This window comes from Diadema antillarum, unplaced genomic scaffold (assembly GCF_040938485.1).
Source record: "Diadema antillarum isolate AM-2024a unplaced genomic scaffold, OU_Dant_1.0 seq00000304_RagTag, whole genome shotgun sequence".
Classification (NCBI taxonomy): domain Eukaryota; kingdom Metazoa; phylum Echinodermata; class Echinoidea; order Diadematoida; family Diadematidae; genus Diadema; species Diadema antillarum.
The window spans coordinates 231,478-252,240 of record NW_027271327.1 but is presented as its reverse complement, the minus strand read 5'-3'; the positions used below and the strand labels follow the sequence as shown (position 1 = coordinate 252,240).

Here is a 20,763-nt window from a genome sequence, read left to right as displayed (position 1 = left end):
TATGTATGTTTGTGTGTATAATATACTCAGTAGGCATATATATATATATATATATATATATATATATACATGTATATATTTAATATATATATATATATATATATATATATATATATATATATATATATATATATATATATATATATATATATATACATGTATAGGTAGATAGACATATAGATATAGATATAGTAGATACATTGTGTATAACAACACGGATACGAGATTTCGTTGAATACTTCCCAAGATTTCATTAGAACGAGGATTTGTGCGTAAAACTGTCACTACATGTATTTCATTTCCTGTATTTACTTTGTCTGTTTTAACAAGATTTCTTTACAAGGAAATTCTCTGTGCATTCTTTGGAAAGAAATAATAGGTAAAGCATCTGTGATGCATACTTTCATTACAGCAATGACAATCATACTACGTATAAAAGTTGCTTTAATTTGCAATTGGTTTCTTGCGTGACACAATGTCTAAAACTCAAAAGCATGAACTGAACATCACTGAGACAAATTTGACTTTGCAAAAAAGAATGCCAATAAGCGTTTATTTTATGATAAAAACAGGACAAGCAAAGCAAACGAGTCAGAAACACGTGATAACACAGAACACTGCCTATTAGACCTGCTTCCATGAGGTTTTGAAGTATCTCACTACAGTACATGTACTACCAGCTTTCAGGATTTTCTTGTGTTCACAGATATGAGTGGTAGCCATTTTCTACGAATACAGGCGACAGACAGCATTGCATGACAGTACGTCATAGATGTGATAAGTTACTCTTCCCTACAGGCGACTTATAATAGCTGTTAAATTTATTTCTATTCTACAATGAAAGGGACGACTGCAATTTAATCTTTTCATGGAGTAATTGGATGGACATCTTTGCACTTTCAATTCTTTTATAAGACAGGACATGTCACACAACAATCCACTACAGATCTTGGGTACAGGTACAGAATTCATACAATAAAACCTGTTGGTGACATCCGGTGTAAACTGTATCTTCATTTTCCATAAATTGTGCTCATTTTAAGTGATTGTCCACCTCACTACTCCCAGTACTGTTGGCACCCGGTATATTAAGAGATAAAGTAAAGAGGGGGAAAATGTCCTATTGGGGATTAAGAACTCAGAGGAAATTGTACAACCATTGCACTGCAACTCAAAGTTGTGCTAAAAATCTATGCCATACCCAGCAATCAACACTTGTCGCTCTTCCATTGGGGTCTTGTTGGGGGGAAGGTTTGGTTTTTTTGTGTGAGACATTTGACTTCCTGCAGCACAAGATATGTACATAGGCAGCCTACAAATTTTTCCACTGATATAACTGTATATTTTTTAAACGGGCAGGCGACGGCTACAAGTAGGAGTCGATGGTGATGACTGCGTCTCTGACTACGAAGTACTTCAAGGTGAAACAGAATGTAGACAGTCAACGAACTATTGAGATGTAATTATGTCAGACAACTTCTTAATTTGCTAAACTGACATCTACTCAATAACTTTCTGGGGCTACATTGTACAATCAAACCAAATTTTGAGGACTGTGCCTTCTCTGTGATTATACAGTTGAACCTCGTTTAACGATGACCTAAACACCATGACAATTCGGATGATCTTGTTGTATCAGGATTTTAAGAGTATCAGGGTAAAAAAACAAGGAAATATAAAGAGTTTGGACCCTCAAAATCTCCTTGTTATAGAAGGGTTTGGGTATATCGCACCTCTTTAAAACAAGGTTCCACTGTACAAGTCATGTACAATGATTTCCAGCTATTGGTTTAGATGGTGGGGAAATGCTAGAATGAGACTGCACTCTCACCAGCTTGCTGTAGCAATGAAAGTGCCTGCTAACAGCTGAAAGTCCAATACAGACCAACCAAAGAATGGCTTTCAAGATAATAATTCTACCAGCTATTGGGCAAAGGGAGGAAAGGTATAGGATATACTCATAAGGAAATACATCCAGGGAAGTATCAACAATTTGCTATGATCCATTCCCTGTCTACAGTCACTTGAAACTTTACTAGCAAAGGCAGTATGTTTCCTTCATTGATCTATTACTGTAAAACCAGAAATGTTCGTAAATTTTAATTTCGTAAATTTCGCATGAGCCAGGATTCGCCAAATTAAACTACACGTGAAAGTTCTTGTCTACACTAAAATGCATTGGATGCCAGAGGCAATTCGAGAAAATTTAATGCTGCAAACATTTCTTACTTTACAGTATGCTTGTGTGCATTATTCTGTCTTCAGTATTCTTCATTTTAAACCTGTTTAGTGTCACAACCATCTAAACTTACCAAGATGAGAAATACACATGACATCATATTATTTCTCTTTCACATAAATAGATACCAAAACTATACAGAGGCTTTATATAAACTTCTTAATACAAGTTTAAGCAAAAAACAAAAACAAAATGAAGAAAAACAAATAAAACACACACCACAGATTGGGAGGTGTTAGACTTTCTGCTTGACTAAAAATATGGAACAATAAATGGATGGGTTTTTTTCTCACCCTAAAAAAATATTATTCACTGCTTGCTCTTAAGTACACCGACCTTACTGGAAACATTAAACACATGGTCGTGAAATTCCTTTGGTCAGTGCTAAACATTACTGCTTCACAGATGTTCAGGGTGGAGTGATCTACCCTTAATGACAATCATGGAAACTCTGAATAAAGAAGATCTGGTATACCAATTTAGGTGATGTAATAAAGTCTAAACTTCCTTCCTGATTGAACACAAAGTCCTTTGGTTTTTAAGTGTTCCTGCTTGCTGGCGTAGCAAGACATTCGATACAAGGAACAAGCTGTGCCAGTCAAAAGAACCTCTTTATTCCAAGCTCCTACTTGAACTGTGTACCAAATGGCATACAGCTACTACATCTATCAAACCAAACATTCCTAAATATAACTGATACTGGCCACACTTATACATGTAGTAGTGGTCTAAATTTCCACAAACTTGACTATACTCGATATGAAGGAAATGATAATCTGGGTGCTAGAATTTCAGTATTCATGCAGTCTTCATGTGTGGCTAAAGGTTTCTCAAGAGCAGATATCACGAGTGTGTTTGTTTGTTAGTTCGTGTGTAGGTGTGTGCGCAAGTGTGCACATTTGAAATGATACCGAAACTATATTAACGGTTGTAATCTACATTTGATATGGATGTTTCTGAAAGCATGAGTAATGTAATAACAGCAAAGATCAGTTCAACAATTCTAGATCAATTTGTAATCAACTCACATGCATACTGAGAGAGGCTGATCTAAAATTTGTTTCTTTTCCTTCAAAAATAAGAACAGTATGGGATGAAATCATTTCTCAGTTAAATACATGTACATTGTGTAAAGTCACAATTTTGCTAGTATCCATCCTACAAGAATATTCTGCTTATTACACACAAAAAAAGCATTTCTAAGCATTAGTTGTTACCTGCATCTCCAAAAATTTCTTGTCCTTTTTGTGCGAATATCCTAACAATGGAAGGGTGAGAAGTCCCTTCACGATACATTCAAATGTATCACACTTTCTGTCCAGATTTTCTAATAGTAATCTACAAACCAGTTATGTACAGAGATTTGAATTTCAACCCACCTGTATGTAGGTAACATGTAAATTGTTACCACATAGACGAACATGATGGGAAAACTTTCAGAAAAACACAATTAATGCCTCAGACAAAATTTGGGGGTTTCTAAGAAAACTCTAGTCATACAGGGATGCATAAAATTTAAATATACAATGAAGACAGTCAATTGTCTCAGTCACAGTGCAACCGGACACTGACTGTATTCCTCACTCACACCTGATCTGAGATTGGACTACAGATCAAGGTGGGACATTTATCATCAAAAATTTCAATAAATGAGGATGTGGTGCACAATTTCGTCTACATTCCTAAAACAGAGTGCACAACAGATGACATTGCAACAGTACAGTGAAATTTCTTTTATCAATTCAAATGCGGGGCAGACAAAGCCCAAATACAAGGTCAATTTATCAGACTTCATTCCACACCTAAAATGACAGAATTTATTGACAGGATGTGTAAATGACGGAAGTAGAGACAGAACTTAAACAACCGAGACCTGCATCTTCCATAGACACAACAGGCGCCTATCACAACAGAGAGATACGACAAACTCTAAAACTCTCGTCTGTGATACTTGTCCACGTCGTAGAAGGACGTCACGACGGTGCGGTTGGCAAACTTCCGCCCAGCGAGGGCTCTCTGCGCAGCCTGGGCATCCAGAACGGTCATGAATTCCACAAAGATCTGTTTCAGCGGGAATACAAAGAAGACAATACATTTCTTGTTTACTGCCACTTACAACTTTAGGTAAACGTGACAACTTTAAAAGAATAGTTCCTCCAGGGAAACATAGATATGAACAATTCTGAATAAAATAAAAGGATGTTAGAAATGAAATACAAAATTTAAACAAAACATCACATCAGTGACAGGTAGGTACATACAATTTAGAATCAAGAATGTAATCTTGCACTTGTTTTCATCTTGATGATAATTTGTTTAGTTTTTTTCCCACAGAGCACAATGTCCAGTATAGTTTGCGAAAATGTAATCCTTCACCACTTTACCACCCTGATAAAGTTGCACACATTAGAGCCAAGAAATCATCACGTGATTGAGCAGAAAAGTAAGTAATTAGTTATATGTTTGAACATAACAATTTGAAATTTATACAACCTTCTGTCTACATTTCGTCGGTTGAGAATGATAAGGGCGTTAAGTTGCCGCTAAACCCATAGTGTTCAAGACAACTTAAAGCCCTTCTCATTCTCAATAGACGATTTAAAAGTCTTGGAATGTTTCAAAATATGCAACTTCCACGATTTAATGGGGCATATTACTATCAGGTCTGAATAGGACCCACTCTTTTGAAGTGCCTCAACACGTGAACACTCGACTCTATATAAGCTTCAGAGGTGATTCTATCTGATAGCTGCATTCTTCCTCTATATTCTTACTGCTGCTGTGATAGGCTTGTCTTTGGCTATCAAATTGCCACAAGTCATACAGGATCTCCCGCAAACGTCTGAAGAACTTACCGATGTCCGAATCTGAAAATTACACAGCCATCTCAAAGGCTTTCTCAATGCAACAAAACGCCTTACCTTGCCACAACCAGGCACATCTATTCCGTTGATGGGGCGGGGAATCTCCAAGCTGCGTACCTGCCCGTACTTCTGACACTCCTCACGAACATCCTCCACGATATCTGAAGAGAAAATATTGGGGGATAAACGTATTTCCAAAAACTAGGGGGAATGAAGGCTCACTAGAACTGGTATGAAGTAGCTGCCTCAACGTGGCACTTTTTGCAGTGTGGAAATTTCATGGGATGCCATACCAGTACACAAACAAAATCTGGCAAAACGAAGTTATCTTCACTTTGTACACAAGAATTTAAACAAGTAATGAGATGACAATACCCAAAATTATGGTATGCAAAATTCATCTTATGAACCCAAGAGCAGAATTTTCATAAAGGAAAACAAAATTACTGCACTCCTTCAGCAGTATAGTCTTTCGAGCAACCCCCTTCCCCTTTCCAAGTTTATTTCTTTTAAGCAACTTCCTATTTAGGAATTTCACACACAGGAACAATTCACATATTGAAAATTACAATACACCTTATCTACAAGCAACAGCTCAAAACTATGTTGTGACAAGATTTCAATCCATGTTCGCAATCACTGATAAAATCAAGGTTCATTTTTTATTGATGAACATCCTGTAATTGTCAGTTCAGACATTATTTCCCTTTGTCATTCAAACAGATAAATATCACTGCATGTATGAAATATCTCATATCAAACTGATTCTTTCCCAAATGCGTAATATGCCCTGATTTATCCATTCTCCCTACATCCTTAGACACCTGTATAGTTCGAGCTTTCCAACTCAGGCCATTTTATACTTGAACTAGAAATGTCGCTATGGCGACTGGTATGCCTCCGCCATAATGCATGATTCTCCTAATAGATCTAGATAGTACATGTGGACAATGTGTGATTACATTTTCACAAAACTGGCAAAATACTGAAAAATGACAAGTTTGTCACAAATGTGTTTGATGTTCTCCTTCCTTGACCTTGGTTTAATTGGATGAATAGGAGAGCATGTATTTGGGGATTTAAGGACTTTAACTTGACTTTGACCCATTCATACATTTATGCATTGAGTAATTTTCATGGTACCGGTATGGAGAAAAAGTGCAATTTCTGTACTGAATAGTAAATTGTTACCATGTTCATCTGGCCTTTGACCCTAAAATTCATAAGATAATCACTTTCAGGTAGAACATGCATAAATATGCAGTAAGTTTCACGATAAATTGAGCCACTTCCGAGATATGGAGGAAAAAGTTAGTTCAGCACTTTCACTTGATCTTTGACCTTTTGACCTTTGAGGCAAAAAAAAAAGAAAAAAAAAAACTCTCCAGAGAATTTCTATTAGGTTACACATGCATACACCAAGTGTAAAAAAAAAAATAATAATCCTGCTGGCATTGCATGAACATGAGGGAAATAGTAAAATTTTGAAGTGTTGCACTTGACCTTTGACCCCTGACCTTTGACCCCATGAACCCTACATTCTCTAGATAATCACTGCCAGTCAGTACATGTATATACTATGTTCCATGAAGATACCTTGAACAATTTTCCAATTTACAGAGAAAAAAAAGAAGTTTTAATACTTTTACTCAACCTTTTGACCTTTGACCTTTGACCTCATGACCCAAACTTTCACCAGAGAATCTAAATTGGGTAAGTTTCAAGAAAATATCTTCAGGCATTGCATAGATATGGTGGAAATAGTGAAATTTTATGTATTTGACCTTGACCTTTTGACCTTTGACCTTGAGCACGTGCACCCAAAAGTTGATAGGCACAACTTCACCCCCTAATACACATACATGCCAAGTTTCATTAGGATACCTCAACAGCTTTTGATAGTTACCTTGTCCACAAAATTCATTACGGACGGACGGAAAGACGGACAGACGGACGGAAGGACGGACGGACGGACGGACGGACGGACGGAAGGACGGACGGAAGGACGGACGGACGGACAACCCGAAAACATAATGCCTCCGGCACCACTTCGTGGCGGAGGCATAAAAAGAAGAATTTCTATCATTCCTGCATCAAAATGCCTCCTTGACAGAGGGCGGTCATTGACTCACCATCGTACTCCTCATCGTCCTTGAGTTCGTCCGTGGTGACCATATTCATGAGGCAGAGGATCTCGGTGTTGGGCCCCGTGGTGCCCGGCAGACTCAAACCAGGGATGTTGATCTGGACTTGTTGACCCTGGAACTCCACAAAAGTAATGAGAAATGTGATAACTAATCTACACATACTGTATGCAGCAGTTTGTATTTTTCTGACACACTTTGCTAATCAGGACTTGCAAGACCATTTCCAGGGTTACATTTGCCATGGATAATGACAGGAACAGAATAAGAAAGCATGTGATTTCTTAGTAGATAATGATAATGAATAAATGACAATAATTACAACAACAACAAAAAACATTCTTATTGCACTCTTACAATTGATCGTTTAAAAGTGCTTTACAAAATAATAATCTATAGAGTACCAAAATGATGATGTCACAGTCTTTTGTTCTAGCTTGGGTTGGAACCAGCCTGGTTAGCAACAATGATATTCACAGATATTTGGGCCAGGTAAGGTTGTTTAGAACTAGAGTTCAGGGTGATGAATGGCTACGACATCACACTTCGCTACTCTTTAGCGCAGCTGTATAGCTGAATCGGTAGTCTCTCACAACCAGCAGGAAAACTGCTATGATCACGGCAACCCTGAATAAAGTCCTGCCTACTGCAGGACACAAACTTTCTCAAATAAAGGGGTGCGATCAAGTGCTCTCCTAAAGCCTACCATACTGTACTATAACCATGCCAGAGGAATGCTCGAAAGCTCTCAAAGTGTACCGTACCACATCATACCGAGGTAAAAGTGGCACGAGATGAATGTCACTATGACCCTGTTTACAGTGCAGGGCTGAGCTGAGCCCAGGCCGAGCCCAGGCCGAGCACAGCCTCAATAGCAGTACTCGGCCCCACAATACTGTGTGTTTACAGTGGAGGGCTCACCCCGGGCTTTTAATTCAAACCTTTCAATATTTTGTCGTAGTGGTGCTCTGCTTGTAAACAAATGATTATTAGGGAAGGCACTGCAGTAACAATTTGGTACCGCATTTGGCCCAGTTTGCGTTTACAGTGAGAAAAGGCCAGTCCGAGCCCGGGCTGAGCCCAGGCCAAGACTACTTCCAGAGATTGGCCAAATGGGCGGCCGTTTTTGGTACCGCATTTGGCCTTTTGAGCGCTTACAGTGATAGGAAGGCCGGGCTCAGCCCGGCCTTTTCACTCACTGTAAACGGGGTCTAAGCCACCAATACAAAGATTTTATTCTCATTGTTAGAGACATCTGTAGGTAGCATAAGCGTGCCAGCGTATGACCCTGTTGCTTCAAGAACGCTGTGACTCCTCTGACTCGAGTCCAAAAACAATTCATGACACACTCAAGTGCACAACTGCTTCCAGTATGGTATGGTATGGTTCGCTTTGGTTCACTTTTGAGCTGCCATTGTGTAATACTGCTTACCTGGTTGAGGGCGTTCTTTGCTCCCACACTGGCTCGCTGGACGATCAGCTTCTTCTCACCAAGCTGCATACCATTCAGACCAGCAATAGCCTGCAGTGGAACAGTCATATCAACTTGTAAAAACCAGCACTTATTAGCATTCACATGACTGCATTTACATCTTAGTCAAGAATTTGCACTTCTGAACACATGTAACTAACAAACTATCAGAACTAGAAAAGCCAAGAGGTGTTTTACTCCTTATTTCCAATTACATTCTAAACACAATTTTGTTGATTGTACACTGGAGTATTTATACGCTGCAGTCGAGTTGATCTTTGGATAAGCATCTACAACGCATCTTTCCTCTCAAATTTCCTCTGACAAAATGACCATGCTTTTGTGAAAAAGAAAAATCCCTCCTGCTTATTCTAACACATATATTTCCTGTCTATGACCTCTATCTCTGAACATTCTATGTTTGCAAATACTTGCACTTGCTTTTGTCTTGTGAATCATATCTGCACACTTTGGTATTGGTCACGCCAGATAAAATCCTTGTACATGAGATACCAGTAACGAACAAACTTAAATCATGATGTATGCCTTGTAGCACACATAACTTTTAAACCACTGCAGCCACACGCTTTCCTCCATCATTAGAAAAGATATAAGATGGAAATTCATTGCATCTTCGTGAAATATCTTCGGCAAAAGTTTTGGAAGATCTTTTCAATTTTCACAATATTCAGCAACTTCATGCTGTAATCAGAAATATGTCGACGAGCTTCTATCCATATGAAATATTCTGTCTTTGAGATCACATCATTTGGCTACATGAAATTGACCTTTGACCTATTGTAACCCCACAAATTATATATCACAAGCATAATGTTTCAAAAATAGGGATTTGGAAGGCACATTTGCTAGTAGGTGAATTCCTAATCAGAAACCCACAGTGACACAGAGAAATCATATGTTTTACTCCTTTTCAGGCAACAAAGTTAACAACCTTCCACTTCGGAGGCAATATACATTGTATTCGTTTTATTGGAGGCAACATTACTTCCAGGTGATCTTTGTTTTGCAACTACACCAGTCCACTAACAAATGGACAATGATGAAAACTAACATGAAATAAAATCAGGGCAGACTGTACACTGCAGGAGGTTGGACTCATACTCACCAGGTCGGTGACAGCCGTGTCGACGTACTCGCAGAACGCATAACCCTTGGACAGGGAGGTGGCGCTGTCCTTGACGAGGTTGAACGCTTTCAGAGGGCCGAACGAAGACAGCAGCTCCTTGACCTGAGAGTGGCGATCATCCACGGGGAGGCGGGGCATTCCCGAGCGAGAGGGGGAGAAAAATATGGCACAACTCCTGCAATAAGCCTTACAGAAACTTGCAAATCACAATTTTCTCCACACACTACCACGCAGAATGGTGCTTCACTATTGTTTGATTACATGACAAACACTCATTACACCAATTTTGTGTTCTGCAAGGCAGAATTTATATTCCTTCTCTTCCCATGTTGTTTAAAGGGCAAAATGTCACACCAACTTTACATCCATGCATTCTGTATTTACAGGAAATACATACGAGCAGCACTTTAATTTAGTGACTTACAGTGACATTTGGGAGGTTTCTAGCAAAAATGGGATGTACTTTCCAACCTCACCAATTCCACAAAAATAATGATTGTGCATGCATTAGTTTTTATATCAATACTTTCTCAAGAAAAAAATTACATTGAGATATTTTTGTCATATCATAAGATACTACAGATAAGATAAATATCAAGAAAGAACAAAAGCATTTAAGTGCTTCATAATGTAATCTGCATGAACCTTGATGACTAGAATTCTAAGACAAATTAGTATCTCACTTTTGTTTACACTAGCATGCAAACAATCTTTCAACTATGCACAATTCGACTTGATTTCCTTCAATAATCATATGTATGTAATTTGTAATAAAGTCTGCTACACTCTACACCTACATGTACATGAAATATCATCATGCATGCATACTCACCAGAATTTCATATTGCATCCATATTACTTTGTCTCACAGCTCACAAGTTATGCATGAAATCACTGTATTTTTACAAAAATGCAGGTGCCATCTGATAATGGTAGCCACTTTTGGCTTGCAGGCCAATCTTTAGACCTTCTATCTCAAAAATAGATTTTTGATTGATCTTAAACTTAGTGGTCATGCCACTAATCTTATATTTGATTTGAAAGTAATTTTGTCACCCCCTCTCACACAGCAAGAATGTTTAGACGCGCTACTCCATAACTCAGGCCTCACACAGCAACCACAGAATAGGTGTTTGTTGGGTTGATAGAAGTACTTGCACCCTTGTTTCCTTGTTCTGCACAAAATGACATTCTGATCTGATTGTGTGTATCAAGGACAGTTACAATCATGAAAATTGAATCCATGAACATGAAAAGCATGGTAATTTAATATCTTGGAATCTTTTCTTTTTCTTTGGATAGATTTCTCTTTTTAGTCTTCTATGCAAAAGGAAATTATTTAGAGACATTTGTGGAGCGCCAACTTGTGGAGGGTTGGAGTAGACAGACTGTCCTGCCATCTTTTAAATGTTGTAGCAACATGCGAGTCACAACAAACAGTGTCAAACATGGTTCATAATTCTTGACACAGCACGCTCCAACAACATATACAATGTATGTATGCGACTACATATAACAGTTCATGTACAAGTTTCTGTATACTGCAGAAGAATATAAACATTGATAAAAATGCCATCCTTTAGACAACAAGGTGGCACAAAGGTGCAAGTACAGGAAAATCATGTCAACATTCGCACCAATGCCTTACAACGTTTTTAGAGCAACTTTTCCTTGTGTGCTGTATACCAACAGCCTTGGAGAAAGCGTTCGTGTTGCATTAAAGCTGGTGTAGTAAGACCAGCAGCACGATTTAAACACAAACCACTCTGGACACGAGATCCCGTCTGGTCGGGTAAAGATTTCCCGTAAGCTAATCGTGAACCATAGTTACCTGCGAGAGCGGTGGCGCCGCTAATAATACGACTAGCATGTCTCAGCGGAGGAGATGACAACATCATGTACCATCAAGTTGCGGATGACTTGACTGACCAATCGCTGAACGTAATTCCAACTTTGCTCAAATCCCCCAATCACAAGAACACAATTAGTATACGTGTACAGCTTTCAGGGTGTTTGCTCGATCAAATCACATTCTGAAAGCTTTCCAACACTATCCCCCAATGATCTTTTGGTTTGTGTTTTGTTTTGTTTTATTCAAAAATTGTTGTTTGTTTAAATTTAAAGGAGAGAAAATGGAGAAAAATGGAAGAAATGGGAAGAAACGAAAGAAAGACTTGGTAAGTATGTTTCAATGTAAAGCATCCTACAATACAATGTTTAATAATATCTTTTATGTTCTAAATAGTTTAAGAAAAAAAAAGACAGCTCAATGAATCATATCTTGCAGATAAATTCAAATACTTTAGCTACTGAATACAATAACGTCTCATCTCCAAATTAACTGATCCATATAGGTGGAGAAAATTACTTTCACACTATTCCTGTTTCTTCATCAGTTAATGACTGTCAGGCAGCCTCTGCCTTGTACGTAGAACACATTTCAAAAATAAAGGAGGCTCTGATATTTAAATAGTTTGAAACATACTTCTCATACACAAGGATAAGCAATGCATTCAATCTCTTAAACATCACTTCTGCTTGTTTTTTTTAGCAACAAAATACTCCAAAACAATGCAAAGAAGATCCTACCCTGTCTCTAAAGAGATGTTTTAAGTGCACGAATGAGATAACATGAAATTCCTGAATAAATGGATTGAATTACATCATCATTTCGGAGGGGAAAATTGGGAGAGACGTTATTTTTCCTGTGTTCAAGAAAAAGGATGATAAAAAAAAAAATGGGGGAAATGCTGCCAATGTGGGAAGAGAATAATAAAAAAGAAGAAATGGAATAAAAAGAGGGGAAAAAAAATCTGCTGCTTTGGATTCACTCACTGGCTTGATGCTAAGCTGCTCGCTGAAGGCTTGTGATAAAAAGATGCTAACATTTCTGCAAAAGATCAATCATTCCAAAGAATTTTCCCTCCCGGTGCAATCTCATATGCTATCCAAAATGACGCTCCTTAGAATAAGTGCACATACATGTATTGAATATTCCACCGAGATCCCGGACAATAGCACAAAACACTGGCTTGGGTTAAAACCTTTTGTCCATGTTTGCCTTCAATTCTAGCCTTACACCTTTTTCTCAACACAGAGGTGCCATCGCACTTTACTGCATTTTTTTAACATGACATTCATGTAAGAATCGATGACTTTCACAATCATGCTCCCACTGTACATGCTTGCGCGTAGGATGCTGGAGTTTAAATAGTTGGATTTAATTATATAATCAAATAATAATTCTCTTACATTATCTTTTTGAACATGAATATATGGAGCACTATTCACAATGCACATGTAACAGATATAATTGTTAAGATAGACTGTGCATGAACTTCAAAGCACTTCATGTTTTAATTATAGCCCTTATAAAAGGTCAACATGACAGAAAAGCAGTGGTGACTAGCACATATTTCATCATAGTAAGCCACTTTCCTCCTTATGTGATTTTACACCTCTCGACAAACTATCATCCTATAGCCAAGTTTTATTGAGTCAATAGTTAAAGAGCACTGCTTTAAAAACACAGTTCTTAGTGACTTACTGTTATGATATGGGTGAATGCAAACTTCTTGCAGCCAATCAAAAATGAAAGAGAGAACACTAACAAGAAATATATGTTCTTTCAAGTAAAAACATGGGTCATCCAACGACCAGCCTAACAAAAACATCATCGAAAGTGAACTTTAACCCCTTCCCCCCCCCCCCTCAAAAAATGAAGAAGAAATCTGTTGTTCTTGCTATACAACTTCTTTCTAAGACTTTCATGTTACATGTAATTCTGAAGTCTGAAGACTTGGATATCATTCTTGCATGTACATGTGCCTTAATTCATTGCTACAACACTGTCACATCAGCAAATAACGACTACCTCATTATCACCTCTCAAGAAGAATGATCTCATCAGCTAGATATAAGATTCTATTCCTGGTGGCCTGGATTTTGGGCCATCTGCCAAACTGCTAAGAAAAACCTCACCATTTTCACCAACATGGCTTGTTTCAAGCAGGTAAGGATGAACAAAGAATTTTGCTTCAAAGATTCATCTACAAATTACTTATTTTTCCATACAACCAATTAATTCCATATTATGATACAGATGGCAAATGCCTTTATCAAACCATTATGCAGAGCACATCCAGGGCTAGTCTTGGACAAGTCTTGAACAGTTCTCTGTACATATACTTCACACAAACAAAATTATCATACACAATGCACCAACACATTTCACAAATCCTTTTCTCATAATCCTCCACCAAGCAGGACCACTTTTACAGAAAGAGGCTAAATATTAAACTCATCTGATCACTACAAAATGGAAATGGCATCACATATCACCTGTCACATTGTCAAGGAGGCGGAGACAAAATGGAGGCAAACTGTTTTATTTTGGACCTGTTAAGAAAGGATCACACCGTCCTGTGAACTAAAATTGGAGTGCCATACTGCTGCTCGCTTAGATGCAGACAAACCAGGGCGCCTTTTCCTGCACACAGCGCACACTTACAAGAACGGTCCCCTCAGTGGGTGCCTGGGGGCTTTTGAGAGAACTCGCTGGTCGGGAGAACGGGGGAAGAGAAAGGGAGAGAAAACTGGTGTCGCTCGCGACCACCTCTGCCTGTGCTCATGCAACTACTTGCCGTTCCTCATCTCCCCTTTCTCTTGGTTTGGCAAAGAGAATTTAAAAAATGGGCGAAAGATGAAAAAGATATTCACATGGAAGAAAGCAAAATAAGAGTCCAAACCAAACCTGGAGGCTACACTGGGAGTGAGGAGCACATAGTGTGATCCTTACTCAGCCTTCTTGAGCATTTCCGAGTCTGGTTTCTTGCAGAGGGAGAGAGAGAAAGAGAGAGAGATACAAATACAAAGGGTGGGGAAGAGAAGCACAAAATGAAAGAGGAAGAGTGAGTGTCAGCTAGTCCTTACCTGGTCGTCATTCAGGTAATTGGGCAAGCCCCCAATGAATATCTTGTTGGGTGAATCTTGGACAACAGTAGACACCACACCTAGCGTAAAGATACAAATAGAAGAGGACTCTCTATAAGCTTGCAAAAAAAAAAATGGATTTCATTTCTTTCTCTCAACAGATCCTCTCAAAAATTTTTTCCAGGCATAAATATATAAACATGACACAATTGGGTGGAAAGTGCTTTTTTAATCATTCTTTTATCATAGAGATAATTTGAAATCCATTCTTTAATCAAATCCCTCCTGGTCCTCAAAAAGAGTCATCTTGAAGTTTCCTGAGGACAACAAATCAACTCAATTTGGCCACATATGGCATTACTTCCTAATCCATTGCTCAATTTTCCTCAATAATTCACCCTTTGAGATTTCACTCCATTGCTGTTTTATCATGGCTCCTGTGTGCTCAAGACAGCAAAGTGACTCCTTGACTTTTAAAGAAATGAGCTTGAGGGTCCTTGGACCGAGACTATTCTGTGACATACCTGGCACATGGACAGTAGGTGTCTCTGCCATTCCTGGAACGGGCTGGTAGTCCTTTGGGCGACGGATCTTCAGGGCTTGGTTCTGGAACACGATGCCGTCAAACGCCATGGCCTGGGTCGTCTCATCCACTGACCGGAACTGACCAGATTATACCAAACCCAAAAATATTTACATCCGACCAAGGAAATGGACATGCACATGTATGCAGGACAGCAGAATCTACAAGGGCACACATCCTCACTGTGAATTCATCTCAACAAGCCAGATTACTAATGTATTAACATTGATGGATATTTCTCATCCGAGGAACTAGCAGCAAGCTATTCCATTCACCTATACATCGACAATGCATATCGACACTTGGAATCCATTTTGCATGCACTGAGTGTTGTTACACTGGGCAAGCTATTTGGTTGTCAGGAGCAACCACAGTCATCAAGGTATGCATAAAATAAGAGTGGTAGCAGAATTGTACATTTCATTTATAATGGCCAGATAGAATGAAACTTGGTGTAACAACATAGAGCATGAAACCACCTAACAATAACAATAATTCAGCTAGCATTCATACATATATTGTAATGTATGTTGACATTTTTATCTTTTTACAAAATCCTCTCAGCATAGCCACAGCCATGGCAGTGACAATGTTCCTTTAGCAACAATCATAAACACATAATTTTGACACATTATATGCTTATCTCGGTGTAACCTTTTTAGATAAACTGTAACTGCTGCTCAAACAAAAATTTTGCTTGAGGTCAAGAGATAAGATTGAATTGTGTTACATATAAAACAGGCAAAGATCCAACTTCCGTTGTCACTGCTTACCTCGAGAAAGGCAAAATTTTTGTCGTGGTTGACTTGTACGGCCAGTACCGGTGGGCCAGGGGCTTGGGATAGTCCAACGTTGTGCATCTTGGCATTGAAGAAGTCAACCATGGCTTCCTGGAAAGATACAAGAAAGGAAACACAAGTAGAGGGGCAGAAAAACATTGTTATACTGTGCATCTGCTGGAAGATACATTTTACACTTTGACATGTTACAGTTCTGCTTTTATTTTGGACACTCTGGATAATGAAACTATTATCTATAGCATCATAGCACATCTCTTAGGCATCTTGAGGAAAATTACACATGCCTGTTTGGTGCTCTCTGAGAGAGGGAGAAAAAAAAAGACCCTTTACATGCGTAATGTTCCTGCATAATGTACACTGGTAACAGGCCGCAGGGTCATCAAATGTGAATTCACCCACTTGTTGTAATATCTATCAAATCCAACCTCCAAAACAAGAAGGAAAGAATGTAAATTCTATGATGCTGCATTACTCACTCAACATGGGATGATAACCAGCATTTATAGCACCATTTATCTGTAGAATATTCAAAGGGTGTAACAGAGTTAGCAAAACATGTCCCCCCTCCACAAACATACATACACAAACACACATATAATGCGTTAATGGTGGAAATCAAGGACATGTTTTACCCACAAGAATTTTACCACATAACCAAGAACCTGTGTGTACACATGTAAGTAGGAATCTGGTCAACCAAGGACTCATTCGTATATTACCATACAACCAAGGACTTATTACAGTAATGTTTATCGAGGACCTACAAACATGTACCCCTAAATACAAACGCAGACCGTCTGGAATGGTCTGCGAACCGAGGACGTCCTCAGTTCACTGGGTTTCCTCAGTTTAAATGTAAAGTTTGTGTGTGTGTCCTTGTTTTCCATCATGGGTAAGTGCACACACACACACACACACACAAGCATGCACTTCTGTCATTTATTGCACTTCACAGACCAACACACACATAAACTGAAACAAGCTTATGTTGCTGGAATGACATGTAACTGACCTCTGTGACTCCGAATGGAATGTTCCCAACGTACAGCCGTCTGGCCTGACGTGTCATCTGGCTGCCAACCACGGGTACTGCCGGGGTAGCTGCAGCCACTGCGGCTGCTGCGGCAGCCACGGGCGGCAGAGCTGTGGGAACCGGGGCCTCAGGGATGATGGGCGTAGGTGCAACGGCCGGGGGGATTTGTCCAGCTGCATTGTAAAGTTGTTCAAAAGAGGAACGATCACACCTGACTTGATATGCGATTACTTCAAAAGTGTCATTCAAGATAAAATTTGGACAGAAATCTTTCATATAGGAATGACAAATCTTAATAGGTTTCCACTTCACTAAGATCCCAGACCACTGCTATCCAACTTTTAACCAACTGTGTACAGATGAATTCAAGATGCTACACTTCAGGCTTACTGCATGAGTTTGCCCCAAGTTTGATACCTGGGTAATTGGCTACAAAAGCATACAACACCATTGCACAGCTATTACACACCTTTGCATAATCTGGTAGAATTATAAGGCCCACAGTACACTCTCTTCTGGTGCAGAGCCCTAACAATTTGTGTAAAAGTAAGCCTGCTTTGAGATCGGGTAAATTCACTGCCTATTGACAGGATCTCCACATATTGAATTTGAATATGAAAATTTCAAGAAGCCTGAAAAACCATTGTCTCTTGAATGCAACCACACAAATGTTCATTGGACTTGCAAATACATTTTCTTCTTGTTTTCAAGCTACTTGTGAGTACTTTAGCACACATGGTATACCTTGCATGGCTTTGTACTGCATGGGTGACACATGTTCAAAGCCTGGAGGGGGTACGTCCCAGTACTTGTAGGGCTTGCGGCGCCTCTTCCTTGGTTCACGGGAGCGGCTGCAAAGAAAGAGAGCAGTGTCTACATTCAGGAAGGTGTAGATGCAAGAACATCTTTTCTACTCGGTCACTTTAAAAAGGGAAAGGGAATGGTAATATTTCTTTTGACTAGATCCTAACGAATGTGATTGTTTTCAAGTCAAGGCACAACAAATTAACACTTTTCAACACCACTACAGTAATGCATAAAGTGGTGGTAAACATAATCAGGCATCATGTCTGTTTACATAATTAGACACTTAGGTGTAGTCCAAAAATACACGATCATGAAGTATTGTCAATTTAGATATCCCATCATACAAAAGATTAAAACACCTCTGACATACTACAATACTGAAAACGCAAGCTATTTCATATTCGTTTTCCATGTTTGACACTTACAGATCATCCCATTAAGTGGGAAAATTATGAGTCCTAATTTACTTAGTTGTGTATGTTTCAATAACACTAATACACAATGTCTCAGATGTTTATGTTCAGCTTGTGTTTGTAGCTGGTCAGGTAAACAGATCTCAATAAAGGCAGTCGACAATGCCATGAAAACCGCATCTCGTACCTCCTTCTCCTTCGGTTCTCTCTATCCCTGCCCCTACTTCCGGATCGTGAGCGACTTCTGCTGCGACTCCTTCTCCTCCTTTCTCTGCTCCTGCTTCGTCTGTCCCGACTCCTGCTCCGACGGTCCCTGCTACGGCTCCTTCGCCGCCGATCTGAAGATGGACGATGAAGTTGCAAACAAAAATTATATGCCTCGTGATGGTAAAATAGCTGGGTAGTCCCCGCAAGGTTTGAGAATGAGGACATCACTGTAACATGCTAAAAGGCCAGCAACATGCTACATTGTATGCAACACCCTCAAGATTTGGCAACACGCTCAAAATAAAATGTAAATTTAAATGCCGGTATGGATTAATGGAATCTAACATCTAGATCTAGATTCTATTCAAACATGTGAAAAACATGTGCAAAACTTGAGAAACATCAAACTACTTGGAAAATTTGTTGGCAAAACATGAACAGAACATGATCAAGCATAAGCAGCACAACAAATAGACCTACATAAGTGTAAGTCACAAACTCTAAAATGACCACCTGATGGGTAGGGAGCAAGTGATTAATCATGACATTACTTAGTTCAACTTCAACAATAATGTAGAAATTGTTCAAACACTTGGCTGGATCACTTAAAAATTGGTTTCACTATTCAGGGAAGAGTAGGCAATTCTGGCAAGGGAATGATGATGCTGTATTAAAATGAATAAAAAGTGGAAGGTTGACAATGGCACAAGGTCAAAAACAAGGACATGCATGACTTATAACCTCACTTCCACACATGCTTTGTTCGTTGTTGGACAGCGAGCCGACGCAAAATAGATTACTGATTACTCTCACTACGCCCACTTCGAAGTGGTAATGACAAAATGTTAAGAGCATTTTCTTTGCATACATGCATGTGAGTAAAATTTCAGGCAAATTGTGAGATATTTTAAGTTTCTGCTGATAGAAAAACATTAGGGTGTCGATATATTTAGACATTCATTCTCAACCATTAACCATTGCATACCATCACGATCACCATGTTAAATGTTACATTGTACATGTCACCTCTACTGTACAGGCCTACACACACCAGCACCTACCACCAACGAAACGCAACGCGCGTTGCGTTGGCCAGTGTACACATTGCATTGTAATCCGATGCAATGGCTATAGCTCAACATACAACGTAAACGCACAGCAAGCCAAGGATTTCTCCAGACAGTTCGTCCTTTATCACCATTTTCTCCATTTTTTTCAACCACTGCTAAAAGACAGATCTTCCAACTGCGTCACTACAGAACATTAATATATATCTTACCTGATCTCCTCTCTTCTTCATCCATTCTGAACAGAGTTAATCGACAAAAGTTTGAGACCGAAACACGGCGTGTCGACAAAGGAAGAAGCGCCGCTCGTGTTGCGTGTAGGCTAATTTCAAGGCGTCGCGTCATGTATCGTTTGCGAAATAGACACACAACGTACATACATGTACATACCATTGCATACGGCGATGTCCTCTTGGTGTTAAAGCAATATGTTATAGTCTCAGGTAAGACTAGCTGGTCGCCCATCCCAGGATTTCTTTTTCCACCAACATTGAACAGATACTCTGTTGTAAAAGTAATTACGATTGTAATTATGTTTTATCTTTCTGCTCATCTCCATTTCGTGTATTATTACGAATTATCTTTACCGTACATGTTTTGATACTACTAGTATGCTGTTATTCTTGCCAGTTTGCACCAAAGTTGTTACATGCATTCAATGTACTCGCATAGGTCTTCCCAGGAGACTAAACTAACTAAACCAAACTAAACAAAATTAAACTAAACTGAGGGCCTGCCTGCTAAATTGTGCACAATGCTTTCTTTTTACCATTATACATGTGTAATTAAAGATCTAAACGTGAATTCCACATGGTGACGTTTGTTCAGAACCTTTAAAAATAACGATGATAATAAATACAACATGAAGGCCAATACAATGTACACCAATACATTGTACACTGTATAACCATTGAGACCCTCGTGGGATGTTTTGCTTTGAACAAGCACAACGTAGCATTTACGTTATCCTGTCATCTCAGCATAATGATGATGATCGTGTCGCGATCAATATGTTTGCCAATATGAGGTCCCCATACCAAATCGTCCACATAAATA

General features: G+C 39.0%; 1 protein-coding gene across 2 annotated transcripts; it reads right to left on the bottom strand.

Annotated features, from left to right (window-relative positions):
• Positions 1-3,948: 3,948 nt before the first annotated feature.
• LOC139730373 (splicing factor U2AF 50 kDa subunit-like) lies at positions 3,949-20,006 on the bottom strand. Of its 2 annotated transcripts, none has more exons than XM_071641238.1 (12): positions 19,920-20,006; positions 18,621-18,771; positions 17,958-18,064; positions 17,193-17,386; positions 16,154-16,270; positions 15,322-15,460; positions 14,798-14,877; positions 9,845-9,967; positions 8,680-8,769; positions 7,236-7,368; positions 5,161-5,264; positions 3,949-4,300 (listed from the first exon to the last, which is right to left on the bottom strand). In XM_071641238.1, the coding sequence occupies exons 1-12, from the start codon at positions 19,942-19,944 to the stop codon at positions 4,169-4,171; spliced, it is 1,395 nt and encodes a 464-aa protein (XP_071497339.1). In that variant the 5' UTR covers positions 19,945-20,006; the 3' UTR covers positions 3,949-4,168. The 2 variants fall into 2 exon arrangements, with proteins under 2 accessions (XP_071497339.1, XP_071497340.1); XM_071641239.1 differs by having other exon boundaries at positions 7,236-7,362.
• Between the last annotated feature and the right edge of the window lie 757 nt (positions 20,007-20,763).

Bases quoted from the DNA above. Each gene is read 5' to 3' on its own strand.
- LOC139730373 (XM_071641238.1), bottom strand. From the start codon at position 19,944: ATGGATGAAGAAGAGAGGAGATCAG. The intron at 15,461-16,153 runs GTAAGCAGTGAC...TAATCTGGTCAG, and splicing joins AAAATTTTGCCTTTCTCGAG to TTCCGGTCAGTGGATGAGAC. The intron at 9,968-14,797 runs GTAAGGACTAGC...CGCCACTCTCAG, and splicing joins ATTACCTGAATGACGACCAG to GTCAAGGAGCTGCTGTCTTC.